The sequence below is a fragment of the Balearica regulorum genome, chromosome 5, assembly GCF_011004875.1.
Source record: "Balearica regulorum gibbericeps isolate bBalReg1 chromosome 5, bBalReg1.pri, whole genome shotgun sequence".
NCBI classification, from domain to species: domain Eukaryota; kingdom Metazoa; phylum Chordata; class Aves; order Gruiformes; family Gruidae; genus Balearica; species Balearica regulorum.
The window spans coordinates 11,375,065-11,398,567 of NC_046188.1; the positions used below are offsets into that span (position 1 = coordinate 11,375,065).

General features: G+C 38.7%; 1 protein-coding gene across 1 annotated transcript in view; it reads right to left on the reverse strand.

The window, feature by feature from the left end:
• The window catches only part of TDRD9 (tudor domain containing 9), a 75,112-nt gene extending 53,829 nt beyond the window's left edge, over positions 1-21,283 (reverse strand). The window contains exons 1-5 of the mRNA XM_075753007.1: positions 21,261-21,283; positions 14,999-15,105; positions 9,213-9,310; positions 3,477-3,599; positions 624-704 (exon numbers count right to left, since the gene is read on the reverse strand). Of these exons, the coding sequence (XP_075609122.1) occupies positions 624-704; positions 3,477-3,599; positions 9,213-9,310; positions 14,999-15,105; positions 21,261-21,283 (432 nt within the window). The remainder of the gene's footprint in view (positions 1-623; positions 705-3,476; positions 3,600-9,212; positions 9,311-14,998; positions 15,106-21,260) is intronic.
• Between the last annotated feature and the right edge of the window lie 2,220 nt (positions 21,284-23,503).

A 23,503-nucleotide genomic window follows, 5' to 3' on the forward strand; every position in this document is an offset into this window, starting at 1 on the left:
ACAGAAATATACCTAGTTAGCCTAACTCTATCACCTGTATTTAATTTCTTGTCATTCGTTATTAATTTCAAAGTCCATTACTTTGAGAGCACAAAGACTAAATATGTCACACAATCTCTGCAAACTGCTTTAGTACAAAGCACAATTATCAAACATGCAGAGAAAAATCTCAACCATGTTTTACTAACAGTTCTGCCTTGAAATTACAATACGGTATTTCTGGCTTTTGCTGTTTTTCCAAATGTGTTGTCCCATTTTAAAAAAAGCCCAGTATTTCCAAGAGTGAATGCCACCATATTTAACCAAGGATAAGCACAGCCCTCAATACCCAATACATAATTCTAGTCAAATATCCATCTTGCATTTTTTAGCCTTAAGCAGACTTTAGAAACTAATGCATTCTAACATGAGGGAAAAAAAGTCTCTCAGAACACATTATAGCAGCCAGGAAAAGAATGCCCTTTAGCTTGCTTGCTTATGAAGAACAGCAAACTAAATAATATTTTCGTAAAAAATAATGATGCGTTTTAAGGTAAGTTCTTTAAAACATGCCCTTTGTAGATCAAAAACATGCAAAAATTTATTCTTGCAAAAAAAAGTAACAGAACATACTTTGAACCTACCTTCACGGATTGTGAATTTGTACGCAACAGTTTACGAATCACCAAAAGCAAAAAATCCATTTCTTCTGTACGCTCATGTACCTGGAAAACATTATCCACAATGTAATTTTCATTAATTCATGGTCTTCTTTTTGACAATCCCTTCCTTTGCTACTCAATTTCAAGCTTTATTTTCATAACTTGGAACAATACATTTTCATAGAAGAAAACACACCTTTTAAGACTATGCATATTACATTTTAAAATCCCAACACAGCTTTTCAAATTATTACAGTGCCCTTTGTGAAAATCATATGCCACTACTAAGTCATGAAATTTGTAGAATGACTAATGACAAAGATGATGAGGGGACTGGGGCATCTCTCATATGAGGAAAGGCTGAGAGAACTGGGTCTGTTTAGCCTGGAGAAGAGAAGACTGAGAGGGGATCTTATCAATACTTATAAATATCTAACAGGCAGGTGACAAGAGGTTTGTGCCAGACTGTTTTCAGTGATGCCCAGTGACGGGACAAGGGGCAACAACAAACTGAAACACAGGAAGTTCCATCTGAACACAAGGAAAAAATTCTTTACTTTGAGGGTGACCAAGCACTGGAACAGACTGCCCAGAGAAGTTGTTGAGTCTCCTCCTCTGGAGATATTCAAAACCTGCCCGGACATGATTCTGTGCAACCTGCTTTAGGTGATCCTGCTTTAGCAGGGGGGTTGGACTAGATGATCTCTAGAGGTCCTTTCCAACTCCTTCCAATCTGTGAAACTGTGAATCTGTGTCTAGAAAACCAATTGTGAGCTCTAGCCACTAGTTCTACTAGAGCTGACAATAACAGCTGAAGCAATACTGCAGATGGGTAATTGAATCGTACTGGTAAGACCACAAATGATCCAGATGGGGCCTAAGTCTGCTTGTGTAACAGCTAAGCAAACTGAATCAACTCCCTGTGTTCCCAATGGCTTCTAGCTACGACCAAAATACACAACTACTTTCTAAAACATCATTTTCCACCCAAGTCTTTATATATCCTAGCATCTGACTTTTCTGGTTGCTCCTTGCAGTTCAATAAATACTTCCCAACATTATTGATGATGATCATATCCCTTTCTTGAATTATTACAGTTGAAATATATTAAGTGCAGCAGCTTTTTCCAGAGCTTAACCTTCAAAGGTCAACATTCATCACCTGTAAGGTAATTAGCATATTCTAACATAATATAACATAAGATATATTTATATTCAATATTGCCCCATCACAAAAAAAATTTAGCTGAGGCAGTTTTCAGGCTAACAGCAAGCTCTTGCTGTGAAAAGTCATGATCTTCAGACTTAGGTTTGCTTAGTTATGTTCCTAAACACCTGCAGTACTCTAACAGGGCTGAGACCTGCAATTAAGTGGAGAGTATCCACTTTCTAAAATCATGAAATCATAGAATGGTTTGGGTTGGAAGGGACCTTTAAAGGTCATCAAGTCCAACCCCCCTGCAATGAGCAGGGACATCTTCAAAAAAATGGTTACTATTGGGTCAAGATCATAATCTGAGATAAACGTGGGGGGAAAAAAGCAGATGGGCAACAGGAAGCACTGGAACTTTGGCTGGAGAAGCAAAACCACATACAGTCTTGAAAGCTAGGAGCTGCTCAAAGAAGTGGTATAACCTGATATCATCAGTTTGAATTACAGCACCGAAGCAAACAAGATTTTTCAAGCCTCTGCATAAATCTGTTCTCCTGTATAAGGGGCCAGAAAACTTTACTCATTAATTTTCACACCTAATAAAGGAATGACCTAACATTTCTCTACATAAGGAGCTTCAACTATTAAACTCTTGCATCTTACATCTAATCTACATTTCCTTATCTTAGGCTTAAAAGCGTTAAGGTTTGCAAGACACTGATAATATATTAGAGTGGTCTTAAATCTTTTCCATAAAGACCAACTGGTACAATTCCTTAGGATTTGGGGGTTTTTGGTTATTTTTCTCTGTCCTTAAGTTCTTCATACAAAACTGTAACTATTTGCTTAATTTTTTCCAGTTTTTCAAGGTGCCATCTCAAGTGCAGTCACGACAGCCTTATTCTGTAATGGGCTAATGGTATACCAAGTACTGTCTCCCTGCTCCTCAAATATCTAAGAATCAAAGTAATTCTCAGCTACAACATCATAACGGAATAAAAATGAAAACCAGCATAAAAAAGTCCTCTTCCGTGCCACCACATCCCAAGATTTAGTCATACACCTTACATGTGATTTACATTCATGGTTTGTGAAAGCACAATTTCACATCTGATGATATTTAACAGTCAAATACTGTTTACCTCAGGAAAATAAGCACAAAACCACATAAAAACATACAAATTTCAAGAAATCCTACAAGCATATTTTCTGTAGCTTTTTAGTGAAGTGACTGCAATAATGATGATTCCCCATGAGTGGGCTGTAGATCCAGTCAGAAGACAGAGAATTTTCAGAGGGTTATTTCATTTTTCAGGACATCTGTGAAGAGTAGAGACTCTTTAAGGGCAGTAATTGCCAAGAGAGTAAAAACTAGCTGCCTCCTCCTCACAGACCTAGCCAGAAACGTTCTTGGAATGCAGGCAGTGGATTTCAGAAAACATTTCAAGGCTTTCATATCAAAAGCTAAGCACACCCAAACGTCCCCCTCACATTCTCAGTTGTAAACTTCATTGCTCAAAGGAACACTGAAACAAGCCCATTTAAAGAAGTGTTATCTGGGACAACTTACACAAAGCATCTTTACCAGTAGATATCTGCATTTTTCTTTCTCTAGCATGGTAAGAGAGACAAAAAAGAAGAACTTCTTAATATGAAATTTAAATTTATTTCCACCAACTTACTTCATCAATGAAAATGTGTGTGAATTCAGCTAGGCTTTTGGCACAAACTACTTTCTGAAGAAGAACTCCAGTTGTCATGTACAGCAACCTTGTCTCCTTTGTGGAAACGTTCTCTAAACTTACCTAACACAATATAAAAACACATAGATGTGAACAGATAGTTAATGTGTTTACAGGAATTACGCATCTGAAAGAACTAAAAAATGAAATATAGTGTAAACCCATGAGAATTATTCATTCAAACTTTTAAGAGCCTCTGTACAAATGTGTTTTTAAAGCCCAGAATCAGTTAACTCAAGAAGCAAAGACTTTATTTCTGAGAAATTAAAAAACCCAGAAGTTTATAAAATAAAGGATCAAAATTTCTTGCAGGGGCTATAGCCTCAGAAGAATTCTTTGGAGGTTTTTAAAGGTACACACATGGATCTTTCCACTACAAGAAAAAGATTTTGCCAAAAGGTAATTTGCTCAATGGACAGGAGAAAAGGAAAAAGAGGTATAAGACTAGGCAACTCATTCTTGAAAGGAAAGTTCTACCACCCTATGTTAAACAACAGATTTACGATTTCTAAAATACACCTGTAACTTTAGCTATCTCAAGTGCTGCCCACCCAGGCAGGTAGGCAGAGCCGTGACCATCTTTTCACTTTCCACTTTTAAATCAGCCTAGAGCAGACAAGTTTACACTCAACTGCTCTTCTATTTCCATTTCTGCTCAGTTCATGCAAGTACTTGTAAAACAAGCACAGCACATCCACATACACTGTCCTGACAACAGTTTGGAAGCACACTACCGTTTAACATTTTTAAGACTCATTAATGAATCAAGTTTGCAATTTTATGACTATTTAATTCAAGGTATCAAGTCATATAAAACACTTTGTTTAGATACTACTTTGTAAAAAACAACATATATAACCCACAGTAGTTGTACAAAGCAGTAACTAGAGGTTATTAAGACTGGCTTAGTTAAGATTTGAGATAATGTCAGATCATAATTCCCACGTACTTATCTAGAATGTTCACCTCTCAGAACTGAAATTTCTTTAGTAATTGATTTACCATAAAGAATATTTTTACTCCATCTTCCAACCTACCTGTGGAAAAATTAAACTTGAGAGTAGTGTTAAGAAAAAAAGGCAAAAATAATTTTTCCTACTACAGCACTTGTAGAAGTTTTTTTTGACATGTCTAAGATTTGATACTTAGAGAACAGTATTCAGTAGGGATGACAATAAAGATGCTTTTGATGCAAAAATGAAGCTGATGTATCTGTGTAGCCCTGTAATATGGTATCGCTATTACTAGTAACAGGCCGTAAGCTTTCACAGAGTGGTTTGGGTTGGAAGGGACCTTAAAGATCGTCTAGTTCCAACCCCCCCTGTCATGGGCAGGGACACCCTCCACTAGACCAGGTTACCCAAAGCCTCATCCAACCTGGTCTTGAACACTTCCAGGGATGGGGCATCCACAACCTCTCTGGGCAACCTGTTCCAGTACCTCACCACCCTCACAGTAAAGAATTTCTTCCTGACATCTAATCTAAATTGACCCTCCTTCAGCTTGAACCCATTACCCCTTGTCCTGTCACTACACTCCCTGATAAACAGTCCCTCACCATCTTTCCTGTAGGCCCCCTTCAGGTACTGGAAGGCCGCAATTAGATCTCCCTGGAGCCGCCTTTTCTCCAGGCTGAACAATCCCAACTCTCTCAGCCTGTCCTCACAGGAGAGGTGCTCCAGCCCTCTGATCAACTTCGTGGCCTCCTCTGGACTCACTCCAACAGCTCGATGTCTCTCCTGTACTGGTGCCTCCAGAGCTGGACGTGGTACTCCAGGTGGGGTCTCACAAGAGCAGAGTAGAGGGGCAGGATCACCTCCCTGGACCTGCTGGTCACACCTCTTTTGATGCAGCCCAGGACACGGTTGGCTTTCTGAGCTGCAAGCACACATTGCTGGCTCATGTTGAGCTTCCCATCAATCAATACCACCAAGTCCCCCTCCTCAGGGCTGCTCTCAATCCATTCCTCGCCCAGCCTATAGTTGTGCTTGGGATTGCCCCGACCCACATGCAGGACCTTGCACTTGGCCTTGTTGAACTTCATGCGGTTCGCATGGGCCCACCTCTCCAGCCTGTCAAGGTCCCTCTGGATGGCATCCCTTCCCTCCAGCGTGTTGACCCCACCACACAGCTTGGTGTCATCGGCAACCTTGTTGAGGGTGCACTTGATCCCAATGTCCATGTCGCCAAAGATGTTGAACAGTGCTGGTCCCAGTACCGACCCCTGAGGAACACCACTCATCACTGTTCTCCACTTGCACGTTGAGCCATTGACCACAACACTTAGAGTGCGACCATCCAGCCAATTCCTTATCCACTGAGTGGTCTATCCATTGAATCCATGGCTCTCCAATTTAGACACAAGGATGTCACGTGGGACAGTGTCAAATGCTTCACACAATTCCAGGTAGATGACGTCAGTCATGCTTCCCTTATCCACCAACGCTGTAACCCCATCGCAGAAGGCCACCAAATTTGTCAGGCACAATTTGCCCTTAGTGAAGCCGTGTTGGCTCACATACCACCTCCTTATTTTCCATGTACCTCAGCATAGTTTCCAGGAGGGTCTGCTCCATAATCTTGCCAGGCACAGAGGTGAGACTGACCGGCCTGTAGTTCCCTAGGTCTTCCTTTTTTCCCTTCTTAAAAATGGGGGTTATGTTTCCCTTCTTCCAGTCAATGGGAACTTCACTGGACTGCCAGGACTTCTCAGATATGGAGAGTGGCCTGGCCACTTCATCCGCCAGTTCCCTCAGGACCTGTGGATGCAACCCATCAGGTCCCATGGACTTGTGCACCTTTAGGTTCCTTAGATATTCTTGGACCTGATCTTCTCCTACAGTGGGCGGTTCTGCGTTCTCCCAGTCCCTGCCTTCTGTGACCTGGGCAGTGTGGCTCAAGCATTTGCCAGTGAAGACTGAGGCAAAAAAAGTCACTGAGTACCTCAGCCTTCTCCATATCCTGGGTAACCAGGTCTCCTGTTTCCTTCTGGAGAGGGCTTACATTTACCCTTGTCTTCCTTGTATCACTGACATACCTATAGAAGCTTTTCCTGTTGCCCTTGACATCCATGGCCAGACTAATTTCGATCAGGGCTTTGGCTTTCCTAACCTGATCCCTGGCTGCTCAGACAGTTTCTCTGTATTCCTCCCAGGCTACCTGCCCTTGCTTCCACCCTCTGTAGGCTTCCTTTTTGTGTTTGAGTTTGTCCAGGAGCTCCTTGTTCAGCCATGCAGGCCTCCTGGTGTTTTTGCCTGACTTCCTCTTTGTTGGGATGCATCGCTCCTGAGCTTGGAGGAGGTGACCCTTGAATACTAACCAGCTGTCTTGGGCCCCTCTTCCCACCAGGGCTTTGTCCCATGGCACTCTACCAAGCAGATCCCTGAAGAGGCCAGAGCCTGCTCTTGTGGCGTCCAGGGTAGTGAGCTTGCTGTGTGCCCTCCTCACTGCCCTGAGGATCTTGAACTCCACCATTTCGTGGTCACTGCAGCCAAGGCTGCCCTTGAGCTTGATGTCCCCTACCAGGCCGCTCCTTATTGGTGAGAACAAGGTCCAGCATGGCACCTCTCCTCATGGGCTCCTCTATCACTTGGAGGAGACAGTTGTCATCGACACATTCCAGGAACTTCCTGGATTGCTTGCGCTCAGCTGCGTTGTCCCTCCAGCAGATGTCAGGGTGGTTGAAGTCCCCCATAAGGACCAGGGCTTGTGAGCGTGAGGCTGCTCCTATCTGCCTATAGAGGGCTTCATCTTCTTTGTACTGAGTCTGCAAGGCCTCAGGACTAAGGCACGTCAGGCCTGCTCTCTCCGAACTTTTCTTGATCTGCCTCTATCTTTACTTTTCTTGGTCTAGCTGTGACAGCAATTTAGTATAGTGCAGAGATATACAGGCCTGGTACAGTAGCAGAGACAGTGGAAGTGGAGACAGGATATGGAACAGAAGAAAGCAGACAGGGGATAACAGATGAGGGAGACACTTGGCACTGTAGACCCCATGCTATAAACAACTGTGCAATGGTCGGTTAAAAATAAAAACCCCTCAGACCTGGAACTGGACAAAATTGGGTTTATGGGTAACAAAGAGAAAGCATCTAACATACATAAATGGCACAATATGTAGCACATTTGGATGCGCCCTGGAGCTGCAGACCAATGAAGAAAAATAAAGATGTAAACACATGTTAGCAAACATAAATAAATGTGACCCTAAGTGGAAGAAAGAAAGGAAGAATCAACAAGAATGGAGAGGAAGAAGAAACCAACATGTACTGCTCCCAGCAAAGGATTCCAGAAGCAGAAAACTGCCCATAAACATCCTCCCACCACCAACCCCAGCGTGAACCCAGCGGCCTCAGGCCCCAGAGAAGCCAGTCCAGAGACAGCTATTGTCAAAGGACCAGTGAAACAATGATCACAGCAGTTTATTGTGGTTACTGACAAAGAGCTGATTACTGCACCAGTATGTGTCAAAAGATCAAAGCAGCATCAAGTTTATAAAATGGAGGGATCGAACTGAGTCTGAAGCTGAGTTTGACAAAACAAAAGGATTTAAGAGGAAAAACTAGCTCAAGTTTTTCACATATTAAGAAGAAACGACAGGACATTCAGGTAATACTCTGACCATAAACCCATGAAAGTTTTGACATAGCTGACAGCTAAGTGTAATAAAGTCAAACAAATCAAGTATGTTAACTCAGTAGTTTAAAGGGAAAGTGACAGAATATAGTTCTGCAACAATTTCAATTATTAGTAATATAGATGTGTCCAATTATCAGAATGAAGACAATTAAATATTTTTGTTGGAGTCTCCCTAGCATTTACAATTGTTCAACTTCAAAACCTTAAACACTTAATTATGAACATATAACAGGAGACAGGAGAAACCTGCAAATCCACTTTAAAAGCAGATTCTCTAACATTTCTTCAGTATGCTAGACATGCTGAAAAGTAATCAAGAAAGAAGATGCATTACTTTTTAATGTATTTTTAAATACAATTTGAAATTTTCTTATACCTGGTATCCTACAAATCCACCTAGTGTCCACGATCGTTCCTTGCTAATCCACCTGGCAATGCTGCTGGCACCAATTTTCCGAGGCTGGGTAACAGCAATGTTGCAGTAGATAGATTGCTGAATGCAATAATCCAAAATATACTGTGGAATCTGTGTACTCTTACCACTGCCAGTTGCTCCTTGTACAATCACAACTGAATTGCTTTCTATCAGAGACACTATCTGAAACAATTTTTCAAGAAAACTCATAAGTCCACAAAACAACTCAAAACAGATTTCAGAAAGATTTGAAGTATCAATAGCTTCCAGGCCACATATCAAATCTCTGTAAAACATTGTGCTGTATTTTCTATCATCTCCTAGGCATCTGTAGTTAACTGAACTCCTAAAACCCATTAGAAGAACACAGAAAAGAACGTGGGCAGGCACTTGGTTACATTTTTTACATAAATATCTATAAACAGAAAGTATAACAGAAATATTTCTTCCTCTAAGAATTTTTAGACAATGGTTTTGCACAATGAACAAAGGTTTTGTATAATGCTTGAAACAGGAACAGAAGTTTCCTTCTGAAAAACAAAACAAACCACAAAAAACCAACAACTAAGCGAAACGTGATTTTCAGCTTTATTCCATAATGAGAAAAAATACAATGAAATTACCTCTTCCCTGTGTTTGGCTATAGGCATATCCACACATTTATGGTTAGTTATTGGTATAGAAGTCAAATCACTTGATTCACACTGAGACAATGAAGTATCTAGGCGTGAAAATAATCAAAAGTAAGTTATTTCAATAGAGAAAGGGAAAGACCAACAGGAAAATATGATCATAGCATTTGGAAACCTAACTTCTACCAAATTTGAATCACATACTTATGAGTATTAATTCAATTAATACTTTTTAATATAATATATAGATGAGATATTCTGTGTTTATGCAATTGCTGTTTTACTGCCGGCAGCTCTGAAAGCCATTACTTCTGCTTATAAGCCACTGTCACTGTCAAGGATGTATAAAATTCTGTAATTCTATATGCTTTTCTCTTAATTAAAAAAAAAAGTATTTTTGCATAGTTTGCATTACAACTGCCAAATCTACCCCTGTTCCCAAGAACTTTTTTGACAATACTGAAAAAAATATACCTTATTCATGTATCCATGTGTTGTCTCCCTTGAAGCCTGTTGGATCCACAGTACAAAATAACCCATACTTTTGTATCAAAGACCACTACATTTCTACCACTGCATTTAAAACATGTCTGGTAAGTATCATGATGATCTTTCAATGCAATAATAGTACATTCTACAGGACAAAAACCTTAGAGTGCTACCATGAATTTCTGCTGAGCAGAAATTCTGCTGTCAGTTTGACCATGAAAACAAAAAAAGTGACTGAGCAGGTGTGGAGGGGGTGAGCGTAGAAGGAGAAAACCAGGACAAGACTTTGGTACCGACAATTTTGCAAGTTACAATTAAACTATTTGGCTAAAACACCCCACTATACTGAAATCAGAAGTGGAAATGCTTTCTATTTCAAATGGGTTTCACCGGGTACTATGGTGAAATTTACTTACTTATTTGCATGCAAATACTAAAAACCTTAAGAAATACATACAGTATTGAGAAAGAAATCTAGTGTTCTTTTTACAAAGGAAATATTTACTGTAAAATAAAGGCTATAAACTAAATAATAGACTACACAATGTAGTTTCCTTTCTTCGGAAGGGTTACTAACAACCTCACACAGCAGTGATGCAGAAGCAGGCAGAACAACTTCTGCCTCTGTACCATACGTGAATGTGCTCCAACCCCTAAATTGTCTTCCAAGTGTCAAGGAATACAAAATGAGTTATTCCCACATTAAAACAAACTCCTAAAAGCTGGAGAGTTCATTAAGACAGTTTCATAAAGCACTTTAAAAAAGAGACTTCTCCTGAAGCCACTCTCCAACAAGAAAGGTTCTTTGCCTAGATTCTGTGTAATGCAACAGTTACAGGTGATCACTGAACAGTGATTTACTTAGCACTACTAAACGCATAAAAACCAGATCTTAATATCAGCGTCTCTGGAAAATATTAACTGTCCTCTTTAAAATACTTTTGGCCAAGTTTCTAAATATATTTCCCAGGAAAATTCACATATAGCATTCTGTCACAGCAACACTGTACAAGGTCTGACTGGCTTCCCTCTGGCCCAAACATGTCACTACTGAGACATCAGTAACTCTGCGTGGTTTGACCAACGCTGGAAGAAATCTCAAGTTGCTTGGGAAAAGATCCCAGTGTCAGCATATTCTTGCTAAAGCAACACAGCCTTCCTACCTCCATCACGTTTTTCATGTAACAGCTGCAATTTTGAAAAATGTGTTAGAAGTATACAACAGGAGATAGCAGCAGTTCTATAACAGTGCTTCTAAAAAAAGAAGGGAGGGACAAAAAAAGTTAAGTGGTAGGATTTACATTGTAAGCTTCTCTAACTCAGTGAAAACCCAGTGTATTTATAAGAAATTATTAACCTAAAATTCAATTAAGAATTTTATTTTAAAAATACAAAGGAACAAACCAGAAACAAGTAGACCCAACAGTATTCATGTACCTGCTGAAGAATCAGCTCAATTTAATCTGTTTCATGCATCTCTTTTTCATTGATGAAACATAACTTTTTTTTACATTGCTTTTTATATGACAGCTCTATGACAGCAATATCTTACCTGCTCCTAAGCACAGAATTTTGGAAAAAAATTCTACCAAAAGCAAACGGTGATCCAATGTTAGCCACCATTAATATGCAGAGTTTGAGAACTGGCAGCCATACAACCATGTAGTAGGTGCTGCAATACTAAAAATGGTATGGTTTGTTTTCTTCTCTTCAAGACACATATTCTGTGCTTAAACTGAAAGAAACATTCTTGAGTTTGCCTGGGGAACTAATACCATGACAACTGTGAGACCTTTATCTAGAGCAGACAGTACAACTTCAGATGAATGCTGATGTGACCCAAGCAGCCATCAAGAGGCCCACACTAACAAACTGACGATTCAAACTTTTTCTGAAATCCAATATGCTCATTAGTGAAAAAACAAAACTGCGATTAGGAATTTGGGTAACCATCTTAGAAGACATTCAACTTTCACCTTTCTTTTTTTTTTAAATGAAAGGTGTTTTCAACAATGAAGACTCGCTGCAGAATAGAAATACTTGAATATACACTGCTATGAAAGGTCCAAGGTTATTCTACTCACTTAAATAACCATTAAACCATGGACTCTATACCACCGTGTAATTACCTTCAACTGTTTTTTCTTTGGTTTTGGGGTTTTTCTACATCTATATGTAATAAATTCCAAAACGAACTGACCTTTAGAAAAACAGATCACTTCTGCAAATAGAGGCATCTACAGATTAAAGAAGCTACAGGAGTACAGACTTATCAGCAAGAAAGGCATAAAGTTTCACTTTTTCAACTGCTTTAACTTTCTGGGAAACATCATTAAGACAGCGACAACAAACCAGCCGGTGCACACCTCTAAGACATCATGCTCAAACACGCACCTTGAATTCTGACATACAGAGAATGCAGGACACTTCCAACCTGAAAATAGGGTCTAATAAATCCCCAGAAGAGATCCATTTAATGATGTGAAAATAATGAAAACAGAAAAGGCAAATAACCTGTCATCCACAAGGCTGCATGAAAACAATGATATAGGCATCCTTTAAAAGAAAAAAAAAATCATTAAAGAATTCATTAAGGATTTTAGAAGCTTTCTTAAGAGTAAAGCTCTTAGTGCACACATTTTAGAACACCCAGATTTGAGGCCGGGGGGCGGGGGGGGAAATCTGTTTTCCATAGGATGCTTAAAATAGGCAAGTATACACATAGCTCTGGAAGGTTTCCCTCTGCACAACGTCCTGTGACCTTACTGAATGAAAGGTGTCTGTAAGTCTGATTCTGAAACACCCAGTACCAACTGTGAAACTAGCCCAACGGGCCAGGGAAGAACTGCTCATGCTCTACTTGTTTTGGCTAACAGTTGTGACAAAGTATTTTCTCTCATTTTGTTTAATCACTTCAACTTCCTTTTCACAGCAGTATCATTTCTACCATGTTCTGTAGAAGCCAGAACTTTTAAGTGCAGTTCCCTAATGATCTCAGTTTTCTCGACAAAGCAGCAGGTTAGGCATTTATATTTGTCCTCTCAGTAAAAACATACGCTCTTGTGGAAAGCACAAAAGTTAATCTCAACAGAACTTCATAAAACACCAAGGTACAAGCAAACACCACAACAGTTTCAGTAACTCTGCAAGATTTAAAATAGGTTGTCAATTTATACAGAAGGTATCATCTACAGTCTGAACAGCAATTCAAAAAGAAAGAAGCTACAGAAGGGGTACCAACTCTGAAACCTTCAGGGCAAATTAGCTTCTCATTTCCATGTTGTGCTGCTTATTTCTTGACTACATTTCTACTCAACATAGCTAGAGTGGTATGGTAGAGAGGGTAGAGGATAGATAAATCCTTGATCATTTATGACAATTTTTCATGTTCTTAAATAGAACATGCAACTCCAGATTGATATAGCTGATAGTTACACGTGGGTCGTGGAGCTCTTCAAATCTGCATGATTAACTCGTTACCATTTGAGAAGAGCAGTCTCATTAACAACATACACATTTATAATCCATAAAATTAACATTACAAATATCATGCTCACTCACTGAGCTTATCAGATTCAGGAATATTACGTTAGCATAACATGTCTCTAAGTCAAAGTTGATAGCAACAAGAACCAGAATTTTCTCAAGTTTTTGTGTTATTCTACACTTAAGTGGGATCTGGCAGCTTGGTCTCAGAATGCTGCAGGAATCTCCCAGTCTGCTCAGAGTCCCCCCCACTGGATGGCATCAGCTGGGAGCAGAGCGCTGACTGGAGGATGCAGCAGCAGCACACCATGGAACAGCTCCTGAAGCAACTGAGACTCCAGACAAGGACACAAAGAGTAGGAAGGGGAGGGGGAAAGGGATAGAGTAAAACATCTAATAGATTAATAATAAGAGAGTATGCATATGCTAATATGTTAGTAATTTTTCAAGGTTGTTTGCTAGCTAGATGCTGTTTAAGTTACAACTGGAAGGTAAGAATAAGTATTAGAAGGTATAATTTTCAAGGATAAACATTTTAGGGTAGACCAAGAAAAGAAATAGGCATTTATAAAATAAGTACCAGGATGACTATGTAGAAATATTTCCTAACAAGCCGAAGTTATAACCCTGTTTCTTTTACAGGGGGAACATTGCTAGCATTAGTTCCATTCAAAATTAAGCCGGCCACCAGTGCTGCTAAATTAAGTTGCTAGCCTACCTTAGGCAGAGTTCTGATTTAATAGCTGAAGTACATTAAATTTTACAGTATTTCCTTGAATTAATCAATACCACAATACTTTTAAAAGAAATATCTAAGGAACTTATGCTTATTCAGCTACTCATTGCTGTCCTTCCTTCACTAGTAAAGCACATGAAAAACTAGGGAACACCAAATTCCTGAACCACAACATTTGAAGCTTCTTCCAGTCCCTTCATTCCCCCATTTTCACTTTTCAATACCTCCTCCTCTACCACAAATTTTGTGTAATGTCAAGTGAACAAGAGACGGTATTTTGTGGTTAGGACCAATGGTCAGATGCGCTGCACATGCTGGACAGGCGAACTGCACCCACTGCCTCTCAGCTGATGATAGACCAAAAAAATGGCTTCATCACCTACCTGAGTTCCAGAGGTCATACAATTTGCCAAAGCATTGAAGGACAGTAATTTCTAGAAAATTTCTTAATTTGTCAAATTTTGATGTATCAGCAAAGGGATGCAAAAAGTATTACATGCAGAACAGACAAAACACATAAATGTCCTTTTCTTGGGAAATCAGCTACATTAACAAATTTAGAAATTAAGAGGCACAGTAAGAGTTTGAAGCTGAGCTGTCTTGACAAGTGAGTCAGCCTCACACTGCTTTTACCAGAGGTCCTAGGAAAGAAGTGCAATCAAATTTCTCTCTAAAGGCAGTTCAAAGCAACAATCAAGTATACACAGAAATAACATGGATAAAAAAATGGGAAAACAGACTAAAGGCAAGAATCCAATTAATGTAATCTTTTCTTTGCAAATATATTTCAATCATTTATCTACATTTAGGAATGCAATAAACCAGATGTATGCACATATATCTATGCAATAGCATTATACATTCTGGTTTCCAGAAAATAAGGTGCTTATTTTTTAATACCATGCCTTATACGAAACAAATGCACATATAGCATTAAAGAAACAAGAAATACACAGTAAGGTTTCATAGTTTTGTTTAGAGAAGGAGATGGGAGGAAAGACTGCAGGGAGGAAAAGGACAGCTATATCTCAGTTTGTAATAGGAACCAAATACATATATTTTTTACCTGGTTTATAGACAAGCTGATCATTTTCAACTATATCTAGCTCTTGTGCCTCTGCTCGTCTGTATTTTTCAGCATATTCAGTTCCAACACTCTCGGTGATAGGCTGCCTGAAAAGGAAAGAAATGATAAATCAATAAATGCTTCCTAATCTAATAATCATGGATATCTCTGGGAATAACAGCATTACGCAGTAAGTTCAGTCTCCACGTCATGCAGGAACTACTTCAATGAACAAACTTCAGAAATAAATTTTGTCTCCACGGTTAGACACTAGCCTGAGGAAAGTGCCACATTAAATCTTTCTGTTTAGATTTAAAAAAAAATTGAGCTCCCAAAATATCATCCTTTAAGTTTTTAATACCAAGGAATTTCTCTCCTAATGAAAGTCTATGAATTCTTCTGAACGAAGATGAAATAGCTCTATTTCACCAATTCTTGACACAGTACAATTAAGAAAATACATGTAATTCTTGTGTGATTCTCTGGAGGCAGGGGAAGTAGACAGGAGTAAACGCAATTGTCTCACTGCTTTAAGGAAAGAACTTTTGTCTTTAAATCAACAAATGATGGTGACCAGGGGAAAAAGAAACAAAAAAAACCTCAATCACCCGATCAGTGAATTTTATGGAAATTTATTACACACAAGACAAAGTCTATCCATGACATAAATAGAATGAAATGGGATTCAAAAAATTCTCTTCTACATAAACAGTATGAAAAAACCCCCATGGATTTCACTAAAGAATAAAGTAGCCAAGTAGCATATATACAATTATTGTATGACTATTAAATCATAAACTAAGTCAAATGTATAAGTTTTGGACACATGAAAAGCTCCCTCTTTTTATCTTTTTTTTTTTTTTCCCAACCAAAATACAAACTAGAAGTCAAAACTATGGGTTTCCACGTTAATTTAAGCTCTGGGACCAGTACAAGCTTTAGCAAAACTGTTTCTCAGTAGCTATGTCTTTGAGACATTTTATAAAAGGATATTGCTGAACTATCTATTCCTTGACTCAAATACAAGCAACACTGACTCCAAAAACAATTAAGCTGAAAACAAGAAGAGATTTTTTAATATCACACTGTATCATACAGTTCTCATTATAGAGTAATTCACAGTATCTTGATGCCACAGAGTACCCACCTTCTCTAATAAGGCAAAACCTGTGCCAGCTCAGCTCTGCTACAGACTACTCATTCAGATCAGTCATTACTTCCTCCTACAGTAAACACCCAGTATTTATCACCTACTGCTGTCAACAAAACAAGAAATGGCTCCTTATCCTATTTTAACAATATTTTAGGCATAGAGCTAAGGCAATTTTTCCCTGGGTCTCAAGTATCTCTTAATGCAGGATGCAATGGGATTGCACACATCTGCACATGTGAGCAACAGCTGCCTCCTTCCAGCAAGCAAACTACACCACTTTCATCACTTGGAGCCTTCTGAAACAGCTGGGACAGGGAACACTCAACGATAAGCCTGAATCCAAGGTACAACTTGGAAAAGTTCATGCACATCATGTCAGACTGCTTCTTAAGTACGTTATTCCACTGAATGTATATTTAACACAAGTAAAACTCAAAAATATGATGAAGGTATCGAAGTCAACCATTCAGTAGTTGAACATAATAAAGCTTGGCTGCACAATCTCAATTTGGCAGCAGTGTATGCATATACTATACAGGTTTTAGTGATACAACCAATTGTTTTTCATTTCCATAAGACCGCAGCCTCACTGAGTGCATGGACAGACATCATCTGACAACAAGACCTGGTTATGCAGTAAATACAACTTGTTCTTCAGTCCTCCACAAGAAAAAAAAAACCCCATCTGATTAAGACAGTGAATGCTGTCAGGGAGAAGCAGGTATTACTAGACTGTCAGAGCCCTGAGCAATAGCAAGCAAATCACTTCAACAAAAATCTTCCTCTGAGGGGTAGGGGCTAGGGGCGAGAAAGGTAGGACCGTGCTCTTCATTTGCCATAAAGACTTTGCAGAAGCATCAGTATTTAAGCAGCAGCTGAAGTCAGCTATGAAACAGTTTTATATAATATCGGATATATTCGATTAAATGCTCCTGAAGATGGAGTATTAAGCATTTCAAAATGAGCTCACAGAAGCATGTATGTGCTTTTGACCTTTGCCTGTACAGTTCCAGGAAAACAAGGACGGTATGACCTCAGTGATTTGTGAGAATACATTAATTCTTATTGCTTAGATAGCTGGATATTTTCTTTCAGAAATTAGGTTTTCTGTTTTCAGAAAACAGCACGCAGTAAATAAACCTCAGGCTACGCAATGAATAAAGAAAATATTTAATAGCCAGTCATTAAGAATGAACATTGCTCACTCGATGCACTGAATTACACTACAGTCTTGGGGAAAAATCACATGCAATTGGAAAATTGCACATGGGCATATGAAATGAACAAACAACCTTCATTACATCATTTCTCAATGTTTTAATGCTGAACTTTGCAGCCTTAATAAAATTAAAAGCTTAAAGAAAAATGTTTGGGGTTTTGGTTTTTGGGTTGGTTTTTTTTAGCAAAATGGAAAAAAATCATTATGAAGACCTCTGGCAGTCTCCTAACTCATCAGAATGATACAATCCTTTCAAGTAATCATTAAGCTGGAGGTATCATCCTATATATACCTAGACAAACAAGAAAGGAACATTTTTCTAATGAGTTTCAACAAACATTTGCTGACAGCAGAGGAAAGATAAGATTCAGAAAATTTAAATCCATTCTAAGCTAGGAAAGGACACCACTAATGAAGCGACTTTTCTGGATTCTACTTATGAAGCGTGTGTCTGTCTGATACAGTTCTCTCTTTGCCATTTCTATTCCCTCTGACACAGTGAAACCCCACATTTCAGTACACCTGCCCTGTCACAGCATATATTCCTTAGGCTTTCCAGATTCCAGTCTTGGTGCTCACCTACTTTTAGACTCCTCAGGGTCTTCTGAAACCCCAAATACATTACATCATCAGAAACAACAACTTTTCAGCTGCACATATGAAACATTCAGAATTTTACCAAATTAAGAGGCAGTAAAAAGCATTTTTGTGACTCTTAACACAATTACTGAAAATTTAAAGTCATCAATTTAAGGATGAGCAGGAGACTTTAGGTATTCTGGTTTTTTTCTTCCTTCACTGTCGTTTAGAAAAGAAAGTGAGAGTTTGATCTTATTCCAATCAAGGGCACATTTCATCCTCAAAAGCAGCCAGATTTCTGTGATGGAACCTGCAAACATATGACAACCTGCAAACAAAATTACAAAGCTCTGAGAACACGATCAATCAGTACTGTCATTCAACAACAAGTAACTCCTGGTATGCCCTAGCATCTGTAAAACGTAGCACGTCTGCTACCTATGAAGGTGTACGCATCTCAAGACCTATTTCGGAAAATACTCTCAGAAGTAGCAGACATGGGAACTTCGAGCCTGACAAGTAGTGGCCCGTAGGATGCTTTCTATACAGGCAAAAAGGTAGTACACACCTCTTTTTGGAAGAGAATTAACACTGTTTCTTATGAGATAACAGGATATTTTCCTTATTCCTTATCATGCGGTTTAACAACTGTAACATTTTTCTGAAGTGTGACTGATCTTGGTATATATAACTACTTAAACTGATTTTGAGCTTATGATTGGGACAAAATCTTTTAAAATATTTCTTATTTGGGTTCAAAGGAAAATTAATTGTCATAAACATAAAATTAAATACAGCTGCCACTTCAAGGGAATTACTAGAAGGGAGACACAGTTTAACACCAGAAATTGTTGACACATCCAATTGTAAATGCTCTCAAAGACACTGAGGGTGCCTTTCTTTAAATAAATTCAGCTAGAGAAAGGTCTTCCTTTTCTTCAAGCTATAGAATGACCTCTAATAGGTCAACAAGGCCATCATAACAGAGTACACTTGGTAAATTTTTGTATTTGAGCATCTGAAATATTAACCAAAGCATTTTTGCATACACTTAGTTATGAAAAATAGAATCAATTGCCCAATCTTAGCCATAACTGTGACAGGTTACTGGGCTCTTTTCAGTGACATATACAACAATGCCAATACATACACTGAGCACAATTAATGTCTCTAGAAGCGACGCTTAGGAAAAGGCTTATTAAATAAACAGTCTTATTCCCTGAAAAAGATAACACTGCTTTATGCAGCAAACCTGACAGCATAAAGAAAATATCCAAGTATGTAATGACATTCCAAGGATTAAGATGCTTGCTTATTGAATTTCAGATAATTTTCTAATAACTATTTAATTTTGGGGGAGAAGCTCCTATTCAAGGCCATATAACTTCAAGAACATTTCCATCTTAGAGACAAACAACTGAAAAATCAAAGTGTTCTAGGGCTGTGTTTTTAAAAATTCTTATAGCTGTACTGTTTGCTTATTTATGTTCTGCCTCATTTGACACAAAAAAAAATTCCTGTTCACATGGGACTGGGAGTTGAACATAAAACTAGTGTCATTCATTTCACAGATCACAAGAGAAGGACTTCCCTAAGTCATGGCTTCTATCACACACACAAACTGTCCACCTACTTAGAGATCTTTGGCACAGAATCACTTGAAAAACCACTTAGCCTTATAGCATACAGAGCAATATTTTGCTGTACAATTTTAGTATGATATATACAGTAGACTGTTTCAAAGCCTCTTTTCTGAAACTAAAATAATGTGACACTTTACATAACTGAACATTTGCCATGACAGCAAATAACCTTCCACTGGGTTTACTGAAGGACATACTAAAAATTACTTTCCTTTTAACTGGCAGTTGGCATTCCATACTTTTAGAAGACTGGTCTTACCTGCAGAAATACACTAACTTTAAAGAACTAATGTACTGTCATTCAAAAACCATAATGTTTCAGTCACAAAAATAGAAGATTATTATAGAATTCAGAATAAGTGAAATCTATTAAACATTAAAATACAGATTTTTACAAAGTGACTTACAGATTATTTTAAGAATCTAAGAAACAGTGAGGTGCGTGCTTTTTTCCACTCAAGAGAGGTGTTCTGAAAAGGTCATTAGCTAGATTTAGTGACAAAGTCTTCATATATAGGAATCTTAAAGGCTGGCATCGCTCTTCCTCACAGCAGTTATTCAGAGCTCCTGTTTTAAAATCTTAACTAGCTGGGGAGAGGGAACGCACTAAAACCACTTTGCAAAATCCTGAAGAACTCAAATGCAAACATTTGGATTTGGATAGACAATGTAAACTCAACATCTCAGCAATACTTCCTCCATGTCAAACTAACAGCACTGTAAGGCCTTACATCTTCTACCTCACCCACAGTTAAAATCCAAGAAAAATAACAACCACAAATACCAGGATGAAACAGCCCAAATCCCCAAATTTACCACCTACTGCTCTGGGATTTCATGACAGTAGGGACAGTGGGATGAACTGCTGGGCTTCAAAGAACTGGATTCTTCTTGGAGATGAGCTGTTGATGAGCTCCTTTTTCTGCAGCCATAGCTCAAACAGGGATGTCTGGAAGAGGGCAGCTACTACCTGTGGCAGATGGTGACAAGCCACACAGCAACTACCTCTCTACCACACATGAAACTGTTAATTTTGTAAATTAGTATTGTTATAATTAGTTATTAATTAGAAGTTAGATGGGTGCTCATACTTACTAACTTAAACTAAAAGCACAGTTTCTCTATCAAGCATTGTTTCTGATCCTTTAGCAACATTCACAAAGAATCCACAATCCTTAAAACTTCATCCTTTCCCTGTAACCACAAAGGCAAGGAACTCGGCCAAATAGCAAACAAACAAAAAAAACCTAAACCAAACCACCAACCAAAAACCCCAACCCCATAACAAGAAAATTAAACCAAAAGCATTTATTATTAACTTGGTAAAATCCAGTTTAAACAAATCTCTGAATAAAATACAATGCAAGTAATAGACTGCACCAAATTAAAAAAGCCTGTGAAGACTAGTATCAAATGCAAGATCCCCTCAGTTTCAAACAGATGCCTGCAACTCCCCTGCCTATTAGTGAAGTGTCACCAACACCAGAGACATTAACACTACAGACAGTCCAACTGGAAGAAATCAGCTTCAAACATGTCCTGATTTTATTCATCACAGCAACAGGAGTAAAATGATAGCTTATACAACTTTCTGTCAGTTAACACTGTTAAAAGGGAATTATTACCGTTGTTAGCTGTCACAGCAAAGGACCAAACAAGGAGTCTTACCAAGAGGCCTTGCGAAGGCTCATGGCAAGTTTTGTTCATAGTTGTTAAAAAAGCAAAAGCAGTAGTGAACCGCTGTCTGAAGTGATCAGAGGAGGTAGACTCACCATCTGTCTGCAGCCCGAAACAGCTACAGTGAGTTGTTCTGTCAAATCAAAACACACTGCAAAGTTGATCTATAAATCCAAAGAGTGGGGCTGTGTTTATAAATGGAAGCAAACCATCTGACCTGCTAGTTATGGATGGCTATAAAAATGAAATCTCTCCTTTCTCAGACGACTGGTAGCATCAGTAACCTTTCTACATAACTATGTTCTGGGCCTGGCTGGGATAGAGTTTATTTTCTTCGTAGCAGCTCGATGACACTGTGGTTTAGATTTGCGACCAAAACACTCTTAACACATGAATGTTTTACTTATTGCTGAACAGTGTTTGCACAGCATCAAGGCCTCCTCCCTTTCTCACACTGCCTGCACACACACACCCCACCTCCCCAGCCCAGCAAATAGAATGGGGGATGCACAAGAGGCGACACAACCAGGCAGATAACCCCAACTAACCAAAGAGATATTCCATGCCATACAACTTCATGCTCAGCAATAAGAAGGGAAAAAAAGAGGGGTTTCAGGTAGATTGGTCATGTATTGCTTGGGAACTGGATAGGCATTGGTCTAACCACGGGAGGTAGTATATGACTGCCTTTGCATCACTTGTTCTGTTTTCTTTCTCTCTTCTTCCACTTCTTCACTTACTAAACAGCTTTTATCTCAACCCCAAGTTTTCTTGCCTTTACTCTTCCATTTCTCTTCCCCATCCCACTAGGGGTGAGCGGGGAGTGAGGGGCTGTGTGGTGCTTAGCTGCCTACCAGGCTTAACCCACCACAATAAAGTATCAGCCCTTCAGACAAAATCTGAGGCAGCAAACCATAGTATGTGACTATTACCCACAGATGCTAACAAAGAAACATGGAACATACACCACTATGCCAATATGTTTATGAATCTCATTCACAGAGATATACTTCTTGCCTCTTTCAACTGCAAGAGTAAGTAACATCTCAGATGGTACAGATGCCACAAAATCTTCCAAAGTAAAGAATAAGAAGCTTTCCCTCCACCTGTTCTCACCATTTGTCACCTTGTTGCTCATATCAATGCAATGTTTGGTTAAATGGAAGTGGTTTTGAAAGGTTTGTTTCATTTTTACCTACAATCACTTCAGTGAGGCAGTTCAAAAGCACAACCCCATGGCAAAACAAAACAGGAGAATTAACTGCTGTGCAGCACCAACAACTTCCCAAACTGGCTTTTTGTCAAAAAAAGTGTGTTGTCCAACAGAACACTTAATCAGCAAAAATATGTATTGAATTTGTAGTTCTTGCAGATAGGTATAGTAGTAGCTCCAGGTTTAACTAGACTGCTTCTTTACTATAGGACCTGGTTGCCAGTTTAGGAAGTTCCTTTGCATATGTGAAGTTAAGACACATATGTAAAGGCTAAAGTCTTCTTGCTGTACTCAGAGCTGACTTCAATCTGCAGCTTTTTTCTCCCAGAATACAGTTACAGAACAATACTTGTTCTCAAAAAAACACTACACTGGAAAAACAGCTGATCCCTAGAGAACTTTTATTCTTCGTGAGAATTTCAGATTTTGCAAGAATAAGTCTGTTTCAAGAATATGCCTTCTGGATTACAGCAAATTACTTATTAGTGTTGAAAAGTCACAATCGGAAGCTAAAACTTAATTAACCACACATCATGCAAGTATCTGTTTCCTGGGCTAGAGATATTATCTTAGATTTATTTTATTTTTAAAAAGCTTTCAAGAGATTTCAGAAAGCATCAGACAGGATAAAATAAACATCTTCCATCACCTCTTTTTAGCTAAGAAATACTACCTTGCCATAAACAGTCCTGTCTTCTAAAGAGCTGATATTAAGGTTATGATGATTTTCAAGTAAGAATCAACTTTTCTCTAATGCTACCGCGTATGCTAGAGGAAGCTTCCTATAAACATCCACAAAAATATCTGTAATTCATCAAGTACTCCTTAGAGTTATGCTTTGCCATTGTATCAACAAAGCTAAAATCCAGGTATATTCAGCACCCTCAGAACACACATCCGACCTTGACTCATTGTATCCCTGTGTGATGTTTCAACTATTTAGATCTGTATGTTGTCTGTTTACCTACACTTGTGATCTAAGTACAATATTCTTACTCTGTAGTTGTACTACGCCTTCAAC